Source organism: Lissotriton helveticus, chromosome 3_1, assembly GCF_964261635.1.
Source record: "Lissotriton helveticus chromosome 3_1, aLisHel1.1, whole genome shotgun sequence".
Taxonomy (NCBI): Eukaryota; Metazoa; Chordata; class Amphibia; order Caudata; family Salamandridae; genus Lissotriton; species Lissotriton helveticus.
In genome coordinates, this window is record NC_136061.1 from 181,533,328 (window position 1) to 181,548,669 (window position 15,342).

General features: G+C 46.5%; 1 protein-coding gene across 1 annotated transcript; it reads left to right on the forward strand.

Moving 5' to 3' along the window:
* Positions 1-7,976: 7,976 nt before the first annotated feature.
* Positions 7,977-13,552, forward strand: LOC144824466 (uncharacterized). Its single transcript, XM_078683559.1, has 2 exons — positions 7,977-9,167; positions 12,637-13,552. Exons 1-2 carry the CDS (start codon positions 8,024-8,026, stop codon positions 13,245-13,247), a joined length of 1,755 nt encoding a protein of 584 aa, XP_078539685.1. The 5' UTR covers positions 7,977-8,023; the 3' UTR covers positions 13,248-13,552.
* The last annotated feature ends 1,790 nt before the right edge of the window (positions 13,553-15,342 follow it).

The following is a 15,342-nucleotide window of genomic DNA, read 5'->3' on the forward strand; positions in this document are numbered from 1 at the left end:
AGGAGGACTATCTAGAACAAGTAGATTCACTTCTTACTGAGAAATGTATGCACATATTGGAAAGGGATTGAGAAAAAACAAGGACCCCCTGGGTATCGATAATACACAGATTCCTAGGGCAGGGTAAAGACCAATGTGGGTAGAACAACCTAGGCTATCTGTAAAGTAACTGACCAACACGTCTAGGACCAGTGGATAAGGAAATGTCAAGAAATAATGTGTATGTTAAAACATATATATATTTAATTCCACGTCAATAAAACACATATAGAGACTTAAACACATAAGTCAAACTATATGAGACAATAAAAAAGTGACATAAACCAATCATAAAGTAAAGAAAAATTTATCTCAATCAATTAAAAACAAATGCATCATAATAACATCATAAATTATATACAGTTGTGATTAGTTGTACATACAGAATAAAAATTGACATATACAAGTGTTACAAATTCATAAGGACTCGACGCGCGTTTCGGCAGTGAACAAAAACCGCCTTCCTCAGGAGTCATAGGTGAAATTCTGAAAAAACATTATAGGAAAAAATATTATACATCACAATACATTTATTGTTCCTCATGGTTAATATATATTTTTCCAACAGCTAACCTAATAATATCTATTGTCTATTACAGAATTTAAAACGCACTATTTCCACTTAATGAGTCCTAGACATAAAATTTGGTCACTTAATGTCATATGATAAACAGGTACATAAATAGTGTCCGTACAGTACTTAGCTAGACATGGGATTGGTAATAAAACAATCATTTGGGGTGTGTTCTTTTTAATGTATCCGTCATACTTTGATAATAGACATACATTTGAAGATATCTTTACGGAGATTTCTCAGTGTAGGACAGTTACACACCGATGTATTACATTATACCTTAACGACCTCATGATATTCAACAATCCACTTACATTTGCACTGTTGTCTATCAGTCCATAAAAAAGGATTCAATGATAACTTCTTATTTTATTAACCCAGTCATTGACAGAGACATATGTGGAGCCACTTTGATAAAGGCTAGTACCTAGTCAAAAAAGGATATATAACACACTTAACTACATTTCTTACAGAAGGTAAAAACATTTTAAAAAAATATACTGGGCTATCTGATATGTAGGACGCTATGATCAAATCTGTTTATCGAATGAATTCCTAGAACTGGGCCATGTAGTACTGATTCATAAAAATAGCAAGATCTCAGACTACGTATTAATACTAGTTGTTTGCACCTAATTTATGCAGTTCTTAATCTGCAGGTAACGAGATGTGATAGAGAACGGGTGGCAGGATTTGCCTAACAGAGAACCGGTATTGTTTAAACGCGTCTCTGTTATCCGTCACTGTAACTAAATCAGGCATGCAGAACAAATAAGGGGAATGCTAATGGTAACAAAGAATGTCATGGAGACATTATGTGTATATTAACGTTGGTACTCTTCCCTCTTTATTGGGTCGACTAATTGCATATAATTTAAACGGAAATTACCTAATAGTTTTCTGGCATGTATTCTCAAGCTCACAACATATCACGGATATTTCGTCTCGTGTGCGTGTCCAGATATTTAAACGTTCTTATTACTGCAGGAAAAATAAGAAAAATATTTAAACAAAATTGCAAGCCTCTATTAGTGTTGGTGACTCGTGTTTTAAATATGGAGCTTCATAAATTCGGAGAATACCTTGATATGTGCAGCAGATAATCTCTTCAATCATATATCTGTATTTTTGTTTATTGTGAACATTAGTCCAGTTGCGAAGATGATATAAAAAGCTGGAAATAATCACAAAACAGTACAGTATTTAGAGGCAGGTTAGGCCAGGGCCGTGTGTGTATAAGCCCGTAGTGATTCTATGGCGTGACAGGGGATGTCGTAAATGTAGGGCGCCGGACAGCTGCTTGATATTTACTATTAACTGCTTGGCACTTCGAAAGAGATTTAAATGGTACGTAATTACCTTTACCAGAGCAATTATAAGCCGACAGCAAGGAGGTGCTGCTCCCCCGATTAAGGTTGCTTTAAAAGATCATGAAAACATTCCAGTACGGCTATTCCTGATTTTCAATAGTGACTGGAAACAAAGAAAAGAACAGCGATTCAGTAAATGCCTATATTTAACGTTACAGTCTAATGGTTATCGACTGTTACGAGAGGGCTGTTTTACCTGGGTATTTCAAGATTTCGTGGACTGCAGGATAGTGCAGTTCCAAGGGCTGTAGCGTAGCGATTCTGCCTCACCGGTCAGCTGGGGTCCGGCGCCATAGTGGTGACTGCTTATTTAAGGAATAGGCAGATGGCGGGAGAGAAAGTCATTTCCGGTGGTTGCATTACGAGAAAGGGAAGACGGGCTATCGTGTCAGATCCCTAATTCGGGGAAACCTATTCAAAGATGGCGCTGGGAGACAATGATTTTGACGGAATATAATATGCATTTATAGCTTACATGAAAGAAGTACGCCAATGATAGATAGATGTTTTACATTATTAGACGACGTATTTCGCAGTGCATAATGTGCCGCTTATAGATGTATCAATCTGTGAAAACATAATATCTAATTGGAAACCCAGACTCATAAAGGTGATACATACCATAGATCTTATTATTTGGATAGAGCATGTACAGTCCTACTTTTCATATTAGGTATAGCCTAGTTTAATGGTACTTGACATATGGAGGTCGATCTAACGCCTTTGCAAATATATCTATTTCTGAAATAAATGTCAGTTTCAGAAATATTCATACAGAACATATGGTCTAGAAAACTGAACCCATTATTAGACAGAGTTACGTAATAGCGTTTTCCCATGGGATCTCGGCATTTAATCCTTTTCTGAAAGTTCCCAAAGAAAAAATCCAAAAGACTTCTCTTTTCTTTCTTACTTTGTCACCACCTTTGCTATCTGGAAGTCTAATTTTTTCCAGAATACACCATTTGAAATCTTCTGGGCCATGTTGGTTTTCTATAAAGTGTTTGACAAGAGGTGCCACAATCTTGTTCGTACGGATCGCTGAGCGATGTTCAGTAAGTCTGGTCTGTATTGGTCTGGAAGTCTCGCCCACATACCCAAGTTGGCAGGGGCAAAGGATCAGATATATACAGTTGGCAGTTTTACAATTCCACATATCAGTGGCTTTGAAAAGACAGCCATTGTGTGTAAAGGATTCTCCTGGAATGATGTTATTACATGATTTGCAGGTAGAACACCTGACAGTCCCCTTCACTGGGAAGTTGTTATCAATCGATCTTTGCACAAATCCTGTACTAAGATCTTTGGAAGTAAAACGAGAATGCACAATGAGATCTTTAAGATTCTTATTCCTTTTATGTGCAAATATTGGTTTTTCCAGTTTGTCATTAGTTGGGTTGGAATTTAGAATATGCCAGTTTGAATTCACAATGTGGCGGACGGTTCTATCTAGCGTAGAGTGCTTGGTAACGCAGACCAATTTTTTATTCTCTCGTGGTGGCTTAGATTGCAGAAGTGAGTCTCGGTCATAGTATCTCGCTCGCTTATATGAGTCTCTGACCAGTCTATGTGGGTAACCTCTACTCAGAAATTTTTGGCGCATGATATTCGCTTGGAGATCATAGTCTGCTAGATTGGAGCAGTTCCTTCTAACTCGAAGGAACTGAGAAAAAGGAATACTTTCTCTTTGGCATCGGGGATGAAAGCTCTTAAAATGTAAGAGGATGTTCCTCGCAGTAGGCTTGACAAAAAGATCTACAGCTAGTTTGTTGTCCTGATTCTTTATAATTATATCTAAAAATTCTACTTGATTGTTGTTGGATTGGGCTGTGAATTTTAGGTTTTCATCTACTAGATTGATCCACTCCAAAAATTCCGACAGTGAGTCTTCCCCATTGGTCCAGATAAAAAAGATATCATCAATATATCTGGACCAATGGGAAATGGATTCGAAGAATGGAGCTATTTCGTTGTAGATGGCTTTAGTTTCGAAAGCCGCCATATATATATTGGCAATCGATGGGGCAACAGAGGCCCCCATACTCACGCCCTTGATTTGACGATATAATGCATTTCCAAATTCTACAATGTTTTCTGACAGTACAATATCCAGAAGGTCCAAAAGAAATTCTTTAGGGCAAGGAATATTAAAACTGTCAATGAACCACCTAGTGGCTGACAAGGCCTTCTGTTGGGGAATACTACTATACAATGCCTCAATGTCCATAGTGACTAACAGATCTGAACGTGGGTCAAAGGATATATTTTCTATTTTGGATATCATCGAACCTGTGTCCTTGATATATGAGGTGATTTTTGGTATATGAGGACGTAAAAATGAGTCAATAAATTTTGAAAGGGGTTCTTTGTTTGTACCTATCGTAGATACGATCGGTCTGTATGGTGGGTCTAGAGTGTTCTTATGGATTTTAGGCATGCCATAAATGCATGCTGTTTTATGTTGATGGTTATTTAAAAAATCAAATTCCTTTTGACTGATGTCGCCTGCAGTAAGTGCTGTAGTAGTAAGATTCCGGATCTTTTTGGTGATAGAAATAAGAGGGTTACTTCTTATTTTTTCCTATAATGTTTTTTCAGAATTTCACCTATGACTCCTGAGGAAGGCGGTTTTTGTTCACTGCCGAAACGCGCGTCGAGTCCTTATGAATTTGTAACACTTGTATATGTCAATTTTTATTCTGTATGTACAACTAATCACAACTGTATATAATTTATGATGTTATTATGATGCATTTGTTTTTAATTGATTGAGATAAATTTTTCTTTACTTTATGATTGGTTTATGTCACTTTTTTATTGTCTCATATAGTTTGACTTATGTGTTTAAGTCTCTATATGTGTTTTATTGACGTGGAATTAAATATATATATGTTTTAACATACACATTATTTCTTGACATTTCCTTATCCACTGGTCCTAGACGTGTTGGTCAGTTACTTTACAGATAGCCTAGGTTGTTCTACCCATATTGGAAAGGGTACATTCAGCATATTTTGAAAGCTTATATGAGATTTTGATACAGACATGGCACTGCTACCACTCTAATAATACACTAAAATGGTAAGGATTTACCCGCATTAATTGTTTTTGTCATCCTACTCACCAAAGCTTGATGTTAGAATGAGGGCTGTGCTCTTCCTTATGTATTTTCCAATTTTTTGTGTGGAATGCACTGTAGAGTCATGCCATCTTGAGGGCTGCAGGGGTGTATCTTTTAAGGATCCCACTTTTGGAGGTTGCAATGATTTGGTTCAATGATGTGGACACTGATCTTGCTGTCCGTGTGTTACTGTCGCCATAAGTGCAACATTTTCGATGCGGACCAGAAGTGATGCCCCGCATCTTGACACCTTTGAGCTGATCAGGCCCTGTTGCGTGCTTCAACAAGTGCAGTTACACCGCCAGTCTCTCAGTGAAGCCACTGAGCAAGAGCAGCTAGCACTGTCCAGCAGTACTACGTGGCCTCTTAAGCACTGCTGACCAGGTGAGCGGTAGGCGAAGAACGCAGTTAGACTGCGGGAAGCTGTGGAGGTGGTTACAGCAGGGAGTACAGGGATGCCGACCTGACATGTGGGTTGAGAACTGCTACTTGGCTGCCACCAGAGTGCGTTAAAAGGAAATTAATTCACAGCACTGTCCTCAACACGTGGAGGCCCTTGCATATGTGGTCCCCATGCAGCATTCACACCAGCTGGAAGTGAGAGGGCGGACATGTACTGTGGCACCAGAAATATCAAAGATATTTAAGGAAATGGTGTTTGGGGATGTTGGTCGGGGGACTACCACGTACACTGTGACATACCGAGGAACAAACTGTCAACTTACAGGCCACCCCAAAGACAAGACACTGCCATCAGAACCACCCAAGGTAGAGACTAACTCCTGGAAACTGCCAATATTGGAGCCCACCAGACTTTAAGGCTGCGAGCCTGAAATCCACATCTACACAGGTGAGAGGAAAGATATGCCCAACTCCATGGCCTCCTTGAAGTCCTACGGGCATCCCTTAGAAACATATTTAATGTTGCAGCACATCTCATTCAAGTCCTAAAGGAATATGATCAAATCAACCCCATCCACATTGAACTCCATTGACTCCCCTTATCAATCCACACCATCTTCAAAACAAGCATTGGTAAAGGCAATAGGTTTCACCTATGTGATCAATAATACTTTATCTAATTTTTAATTTTGTGAGCAGTTGTGCAATATAAGTTACAGAAACTCTGTAAAAGTGTTCTGACTTGTTTACACAGAAAGGCAATATATTGTGCCGTAACTAGTGGTAATATAAAGGGGGTGGGTAAAACAAAGAGCACGGAGGAGTACGTGGTGGGATAAAAGCGTAGCGGGAAGGTGGGTTAACTTGCTGTGCCTGTAACTTGCAAATACCTGTAAAGGCAAAAAACCATCCACCTCCAAAAGAAAGAAAACCCAGCAATGGAGGGGCCTCTGCAACAGGACTAGAGGAGGTCCCCCAAGACACCCAGGTATAAACGCTGTGTCCCATCACCAGAGGAAATGCCATAGCATAGAAAGGTTCAATGCCTATATAACGACCATGAACACCCAGCCTCAGAAGTGCTTAGACACCCCAGTGACGCATTTTTAATTTGCGGGACAAGCCTGGCCGGACCACAGTGAAGCATCAAATGGGAGAATCAGCACATAACAAGGGGGGCTTGGGGGGGGGCAGCCGACCGCAGGCAGGTCCCCACCCCCGGGCTGATTGGGAGGGGCTAGTGGGGGGGGGTTGCATCAGGGCACCGGCCTTGGGCTGGTTTTGGGCTGGTTTTGGGCTCCCTCGGTTCCTACTGGGGGAGCCCAGCTATATATCCCTCTGGCCCCTCCTCCCGGCCACCATTTTAGGTTGAATGACCTGGTGGCCGGGAGCTCATTAGTTATATTTGAAATTTTGAAATTTTGTTATCTAAAATATTTGAATTTTGTGTTTCCTTGTCATGTCTGGCGAGGATTACCGTGTTCTTGAGGCGATCCGCCTTCTTAGTGAGGCTGGACGCCTGGACCTTGTGCTAGGTGACGTGCCTGGAGCGGCGCGTCCTCGGCGGCAGGCCTCGGCGCGTGTGGCGGCGGCGGTCGCGGCTTGCGCGTCGCCGAAGAAATCTCGCCGGGAGGGGGTAAGTGAGAGGGGCCGCCCGCGCTCTAGAAGAGCGGCCCCTGGTACCGTGACGCATGCGGGGGGGAAACAGATGCGCCGCGCGAGGCAGGATTGGAGGAGGGTGTGGTGCCGGCTCCCCTGGTGTCTGTGGGGCTGCCAGTGCGGTCGCTTTCGGTCCCCGCTGCCAGAGGCAAGCGGGCCGGTAAGCGCGGAGGCAGGAAGCGCTCGGCTTCTGCCTCCGTGTTTCCTGACACAGAGCAGTTGAGTGTCGGGCTGGCGGTTGGTGCGCATGCGCACGTTGACGTTTTCGCGCCTCGCGCTGACAGTGAAGTTGTGTTGCCGGCTTCTAGGCTGGATGGCCCGTTTATTGATGTAATGGAATTCGGGGCTTGTAAGTCTGCTGGACAGGTGGCACTTCAAGTTGGGAGTGAAGGGACTGGCGGTGCACGTTTTTCGACGCCGGCCCGTGCTGGTGGGGGTTTTGTACCTGCTGATGATGTTGCATGTGGTGCAGTGCAGTCTGGGCAAATGGTGTATGGGCCTGCTTTTGTGCCTTATAGCCCCCTGTTGTTTTCCCCCCCTGTCTCAACCCGGGGGGAGGTACTGTCGGTGCTCAGTGGTTCTGTGGGGGAGGGGGAGTGGGCGCAGGTTGAGAAGAGGGCGGGGGCAGGTTTCCTGGGGCAGGGGGCTGATCGTGTTTTGTTGTGTGCTCCGCAGGACGTTTCTGGGTCAGGTGGGGGGTTCATTGAGCCTTCTATGGGTGGTTCTGTTAATTTACCTTTGCAGGAGAGTGGCGATAGGCAGGTGGGTGCTAGATCCTGGGAGGGTTTGGATGTTTTTCCCTCATGGGCAGAAGGGGTCCGTGATGCGGGCAGGGCTACACCCATCCAAGGGACTGATATGCTGAGTGGTTTTGGGGGCACTTTGAGTTTTCCAGGTTTGCCTGTTGGGGGCAGATCGCTGGGGATGAGGGAGCAGCCCCGCTCTGATATCCAGCAGAAAGGGCAGGGTGGACTGGCATCGGGACCTGCGTCTCAAAAGGTTCAGGAGTTGTTGAACTGGAGTAGTGGTGGTGAGGACGTGGAGCCTTCCCCTCCTCGGGGGGGGTTGACGGTTCGATCTACGGGGTCTGTTTCTCTGAAGGCTGGTCCAGTGCAGTTTAAGGATTCTAGTTTTTGTATGGCTAGTGGTGTTGATCAATTTGGCCGTTCTGGTAGTAGGGGTCCCGGCACATCAGTTCAGCCTTTTTCTTTGCAGGTCAGAGAGCGTCGTGGAGAGGCAGACTTGGTAGGGTGGAGTGCGGCCCAGTTACACCGAGGAGAAGGGAGGGTGGAGCCTGGCGCGGCATACCCCGTACCGGCGAGGGACCCCGGCGCGGTCAACGTAAGCAGGTCAGGCGCGACCTCGTTGGCCCCAACGTCTTCCTTTCAGGATCTCGGCGCGGTCGGCAGAAGCAGGTCAGGCGCGTCCTCGCTGGCCCCAACTTCTCTTTCTACAGGTATCGGCGGGGTCGGCAGAAGCGGACCCGGCGCGTCCTCGCTGGCCCCATTGTCAGGTCCTCTGGATATCAGCGGGGTTGGCAGAAGCAGGACCGGCGCGTCCTCGCTGGCCCCACATGTTTCTTCTCATCCACAAAGGGATTCATCGTTGGTTAAGCTGTACAAATCTGGTCAACGTTTGGGGGAGTACAGACGGGTCCAGTCGGCTCCCCCGCCTACAATGTCAGTACGGGCTGGTAAGGCCCGGGTTGGTTTCAGAAGTCCGGCAAAGGTGTTGGATACTCCTCGGTTGGAGGAATCTTTGGTTTTAGATTATGATGAGGAGAGCCCTGAGGAGGGCGAGATACGTGCTGAGGGTACAAGGGGGGGGCTTTTTCACGCTTCTGATGATGTTTTACAGGCACCGGTGGTGGTGCGTCCGAGAGCTACAGTTTCCAGACCAACTCGAGAGAGCGGCCCCGTGGTGAGGGTTCCTCGGTCAGGCGTTGATGTTGAACAGATGACATGGAGAGAGAGGCCGGCCCAACTGCCTTTATTGAATCCAGGTGAGCTTGCTGGGCCGCGGGACAAGCCATTGATGGTTTCTGTTGGAACGGGGGGGGATCCTCCTTCAGAGGGTGTGGATCTTAAGCTCCACAAGGGTCGTTATGTTAAGGATCAAGGAGTGGGTACGAGTGACGGGGGCGTGGGTTCTAAGGTGGATTCCGGGACTGTTACGGAGCCCATGGAGGTAGGTAAGGACCCCCCACACAGCAAGGAGCTTAAAATAAAGAAATTGCCTTACATGGGCGTCACAAAACCTTTGGGCGCTCATTTAATGCTGTCTACTAAGGAAAGGATTTGGAAAGGGGAGTACGTTGAATTATTGAAGCTTTTACATAGGGAGGTTAGGTCTAAGGAGGGGTCTAAGGAGGAAGAGTATGAGTTGGCCAAGCGCCCAAAGGTTCCTTTGACCATAGAAAACTGGACAGCGGCCTTTCTCATATACGCTAGTGTGTATTGTGAGAAATTCCCTGAGCGCTGTGTGGCACTTTTTAAGTATATGGATGTGATCAGGAAAGCGCAGATTACTGGCAGTGGTTATGCCTGGTCACAGTATGATGAGGAATTCCGGGCTCGGATGGCTTGGGATCCTGAAGCGAAATGGGGGGAGTTGGATAATGACTTGTGGCAACACACTATGGGAGCCTCGGCAGGTGGTAAGACGATTTTCACAGCTAGTGGGTATCCATTACCTTCACGGCCCTTTCAGGGTAGGCCCACTCGGGGAGGGGTGGGTGCAGCTGCGTCAGTCCAATCTGCCAATGGGACATGTTGGGATTTTAACAGAGGATATTGCCCAAGAGAGTATTGCAAATTTCGTCACGAATGCTCCCAATGTGGTAAACCGCACCCACTGTCCAAGTGTTGGGGGCCTCGGGTTACAGGGGGTAGACAGTGGTCACAACAGACAGCCAATGCCCCTGCTCCTGCACAGCAGCCTCAACCTTACAGGGGGGGGAAGAACACTTCTGGAACTGGGCCCAAAGGCTCATACGCCAGTTAATCCTTTTCACTTGGCTGTGGCTCTGAGGGGCTACGGGAATGTCGAGGCTGCTAAGTTATTGTTGGATGGTTTTCAGGAAGGTTTTCGTTTGGGTTACACAGGGCCGCGGTTGCGGCGGTGGTCAAAGAATCTATTGTCGGCCAATGAACATCCAGAGGTGGTGCAAGACAAATTGGATAAGGAAGTGCGGGAGGGAAGGATGGCGGGTCCTTTTGATGATTGACCCTTGGAAAATCTTATTGTCTCCCCAATTGGTGTGGTGCCTAAGAAAGAGCCTGGGCAATTTCGTTTGATTCAACATTTGTCATGGCCGGAGGGCTCATCAGTTAACGATTTCATTGATGGTGAGGCTGCTTCAGTGTCTTATTCTTCAGTGGATGTGGCCATGGCCCTGGTTGTATCTGCCGGCACTGGTGCGGCAATGGCAAAATGTGACATCAAATCGGCATTCCGTTTATTGCCTGTACATCCTGGGGATTGGGATCTTTTGGGGATTCAATTTCAGGGGAAGTGGTATGTGGATAAGGCTCTACCAATGGGTTGTTCCATATCCTGTGCGTTATTTGAGACCTTTAGCACATTTCTCCAATGGTTTTTCACCGACACGTCAGGACATCAGCTTGTGACTCACTACCTGGATGATTTCTTTTTTGTAGGTGCTCCCAATTCCTCAGCATGCCAGAATGCTTTGCGAACATTCCAAACTCTGATGGAATTTTTAGGTGTGCCGTTGGCACCGGAAAAGACAATGGGCCCCTGCGCGACCATGTCTTTTTTGGGAATCGAGATTGATTCTACTGTTATGGAGGCACGTTTACCAGTGGATATAAAAGAAAAAATGTTGGACCTCTTACATGTTATGTTGAACAAGGCAAAGGTGACAGTGAAGGAAGTTCAGGTGCTGCTGGGCCATCTTAACTTTGCTTGTAGGGTGGTCAGGGCAGGTAGAACTTTTTGCAGGCGTTTGGGTAGAGCTCTGTCTGGTCAGTTTTTACCTCACCATCACGTTCGCTTGTCAGCAGGTGTTAGGGAGGATCTGCGGATGTGGGTAGCCTTTCTGCACTCTTTCAATGGCATTCCTCTGTACAGAGAAGAGAATTGGATTTGGGACGTCCAAATTTTTTCAGATGCTGCAGGCAGTGATGGTTTCGGTCTTTACTGGCAGGGCAGATGGTGTGCTGAACAGTGGCCTGCTGCGTGGAAGAACGGAGGCAGGAGTATTGCCTTCCTGGAGCTTTTCCCTGTGGTGGTGGCATTGACTTTGTGGGGTCAGGAGCTTTCTCACAAAAAAGTGCTGTTTCGAATTGATAACAAGGCTGTAGTGGACATTATCAATCGGCAGTCGGCCAGGGATGCTCACATCTTGAAGCTCTTGCGAGTCTTTGTGTTGGGGTGCTTGACGTATGACATCAGTTTTAAGGCCTTACACATTCCTGGGGTGGACAATGACATTGCGGATGCTTTGTCTCGTTCACAGTGGGAGAGATTCCATGGGCTAGCCTCAGAGGCGGACAGGACGCCGACCCGCATGCCGGAACATCTGTGGACTGTAGGCGAGACAGGGTTTTGCAGCTGGTGGTAGGTTCGCTTGCAGTTTCCACTAGGACAGCGTATGAATTGGCCTGGAAAGAGTTTTTAGAATCTGGGGCCGGCTGGCGCGCTCCGGGCTGGAGACGATCTGAAGATGTGGTACAGTTCATTCTTCACTTGATAGACAGGGGGCTGACACGTGTGACGATTGCTGGAAAATTGGCTGGTATTGCGTTCATGGGCAAATTGCTGTGGGGCTATTCTCCTTCGGCAGGGGAGGTGGGTAAGCGCATGCTAGAAGGTTGGTCTAGGGAGAGGGGTAGGGAACATATGGTTCGCCGACCTTTGTCTTGGCAGACGTTAGCCCGAGTTTTGCAGGTTTTGCCCTCGGTTTGTCTGAATGGGTTTGAGGTTTGTCTGTTTTCTACTCTTATGGTTTGGATGTTTTTTGGTGCTTTCAGAGTTTCTGAGTTACTGGGGTCGAAAGTTACTTTTGGGGTGGGGTGGGAGAATGTTCGATTTTTGGAAGCGGGGTTGCACGTTTGGTTGGCTCGGGCAAAAACTGATCAACACAGCAAAGGGAGGGGCATCTGGCTGTCCTTTGAGGTGGGCCAGGCGTTTGCGGGACTGTTCGGGGGCCGCCTTTGAGGGCCCTGTTTTTCGACATGTGGATGGTTCCAGGGTGACGGAGTACCAACTGCGCATGGTTTTGCGTAAAGCGCTGCGCTTCCTGGGCTTGGATGAGACACAGTATGGTACGCATTCTTTCAGGATTGGGGCAGCTACAGAAGCTCATAACAGGGGTTGGTCGCAGCAAGACATTATGTCTTTAGGGCGTTGGTCCTCCAACTGTTTTAGGCGCTATGTGCGTACTGATCCTGTTATGGCGCCTGCGGATGATAGTTTTTCTTGAGTTTGATGCTGCTTTTCTTTTTCAGGTTCAGTGGCCGGCCCCCGTTCGACTGTCATGACAATCTGGATAGTGGGACATTCCTTCATTAGGCGCGCGGAAGATCAAGCTATAAGAAGCTATTTTGGTTCCACACTTGGTTTTAATTCTCGTCTTTTTAATGTTGTATGGAAGGGGAAGGGAGGTATGATCTGGAGGGAGCTTATCCCGGCCTTGAATTCTTGGTTGGTGGGAGGTATTTGTCCTGACGTGCTGCTCTTACACCTTGGGGAGAATGACCTTTGTGGGGTGAAAGGGGTGGTTTTATTGAGAGCGATGAAGAAGGATCTTTCTCTTATTCGTCAACAATGGGCGGGTTGCCATGTTTTATGGACAGAATTGGTCCCTAGAAGAACCTGGAGGGGTGCGATCAAGCCTAGGGCGGTTGATAAGGCGCGAAGGAAGTTGAATCTGGAGGTTTCCCGTTTTTGTAGAGATCTGGGTTTTGGGCGGGTGTCCCATAAGGACATCCGTTATGACAATGTGGAATTCTTTCGCGGCGATGGTGTTCACTTATCTCGTATAGGGATGGATTTATATCTCTTGGAATTGCGAGAGGTGCTCTCCAGGTGTTTGAAGATTCAACATTTCTTGGGTTGAGGTTCTGGTTCCTTGGTTGGTCGGTTTTGGGGGGCAGAAAGAGAGGAGGGTAATTCCTTCCCCCTCTTTTCTGGGTGGCGGGAATTGGGCGTTCTTGGTCAGCAGGGACATGAAGCTTGTTGGGTTTTTGCTAAAGTTGGGCTAGGGCTGGAAAAGTTTAAATAGTTGTTTCGTGGGGTGGTTACAAGGTTTTGGGTAATGTAAGTTGTTGGTGGGTAAGTTTTGCAATGTGATGTTTTGCCGTGGGTTGGGATGATATTTAAATGATTATCAGGTTTTGGTATTGTTTGAATTGTAATTATGTTGTGCTGGGTGGGGGCGGGGTTTGTGACGTGGTAGGGGCGGGCCTGACGTTTGGGGTTGTAAGGTAACATCTTATTTAGTGAGGACTAGTTTTGTGAGGCGGTTGCCAGGTTGGTATTGTTGTAAATATGCACCTGTTTCAATAAAAGCGGCCTTTTGCACACTTTCAATTTGTCTGGTGTCTGCTCACCCCCCCTCACCCCTCCCTCCCAAGGGGGGGTTGGGGGGGGGCAGCCGACCGCAGGGAGGTCCCCACCCCCGGGCTGATTGGGAGGGGCTAGTGGGGGGGGGTTGCATCAGGGCACCGGCCTTGGGCTGGTTTTGGGCTGGTTTTGGGCTCCCTCGGTTCCTACTGGGGGAGCCCAGCTATATATCCCTCTGGCCCCTCCTCCCGGCCACCATTTTAGGTTGAATGACCTGGTGGCCGGGAGCTCATTAGTTATATTTGAAATTTTCCCTCCCTCCCTCCCTATTCTCAGTTAGGTTTTTTCTCTTCTTTTCCCCGGGTCTTTTATTTATTCATTTATTTATTTATTTTCATTATTTATTTGTTTTATCTTCCATAATTTTAGGGTCTTTTGTCGGAACAGGTGGATATGGGGTAACAAAACATGTTGTTCACTGTCGCTTGGAACAGGTGCCGTGCGGGAATTGGGCGTTCTTGGTCAGCAGGGACATGAAGCTTGTTGGGTTTTTGCTAAAGTTGGGCTAGGGCTGGAAAAGTTTAAATAGTTGTTTCGTGGGGTGGTTACAAGGTTTTGGGTAATGTAAGTTGTTGGTGGGTAAGTTTTGCAATGTGATGTTTTGCCGTGGGTTGGGATGATATTTAAATGATTATCAGGTTTTGGTATTGTTTGAATTATAATTATGTTGTGCTGGGTGGGGGCGGGGTTTGTGACGTGGTAGGGGCGGGCCTGACGTTTGGGGTTGTAAGGTAACATCTTATTTAGTGAGGACTAGTTTTGTGAGGCGGTTGCCAGGTTGGTATTGTTGTAAATATGCACCTGTTTCAATAAAAGCGGCCTTTTGCACACTTTCAATTTGTCTGGTGTCTGCTCACCCCCCCTCACCCCTCCCTCCCAATGTTCCCCTGACAAGAGAGCATGCAGAGGCAAGACGGCTAGCACTCAACACACTCACGCACTATAATGTTCAGGGATCCTCGCACAGTTTAAGGGTGAATAAAGCAGCACCCATTCAAAACGTGGAGCCTTTGCAGCTGCTCCACGAAAGAACACTATGCAAATGTGGAGCCCCCGCTTACGCACTGTAATTAAACAGCGATTAAAGGATTACTTGATCAAATAACAATATGGGTTGAGGGTTGGCAATTAACCGACTTGGGAGGAATGCGGAAAGATCACGGATGGCACAGGGGGAGGAGTGGTGAAGGCGAGGGAAAAGTAAACACGTGCTGTGCAGACGTACAATAATCAAGCATTGGCACGTCTGCAGGGCGGTCCGCGGGGCGTCCACATAGTGTGGTGGATTAGTGCACTGGCTGAGACTGGATATTGTGTTCCTTGAAGGTAAAAATAAATGCCATGCGATACATATTCATGAAAATAATCACCACCATTATTACAATTGGAGCGGTATGGTACTCAAGGGGAGGATGATAAAAATACACTCGGAGGACGATGCCTTCACACGAGTGAGATCACCCAACAAAAGATAAAAAGTATAAATTGCAAAACAGAGAAGGTGTCAAAGTCCGTAACGGTATGCATGAATCCAGCAGTGCACACATGCAATCCGTCAAGGCAACCAGGGGGTTAGTCATAAACCAATA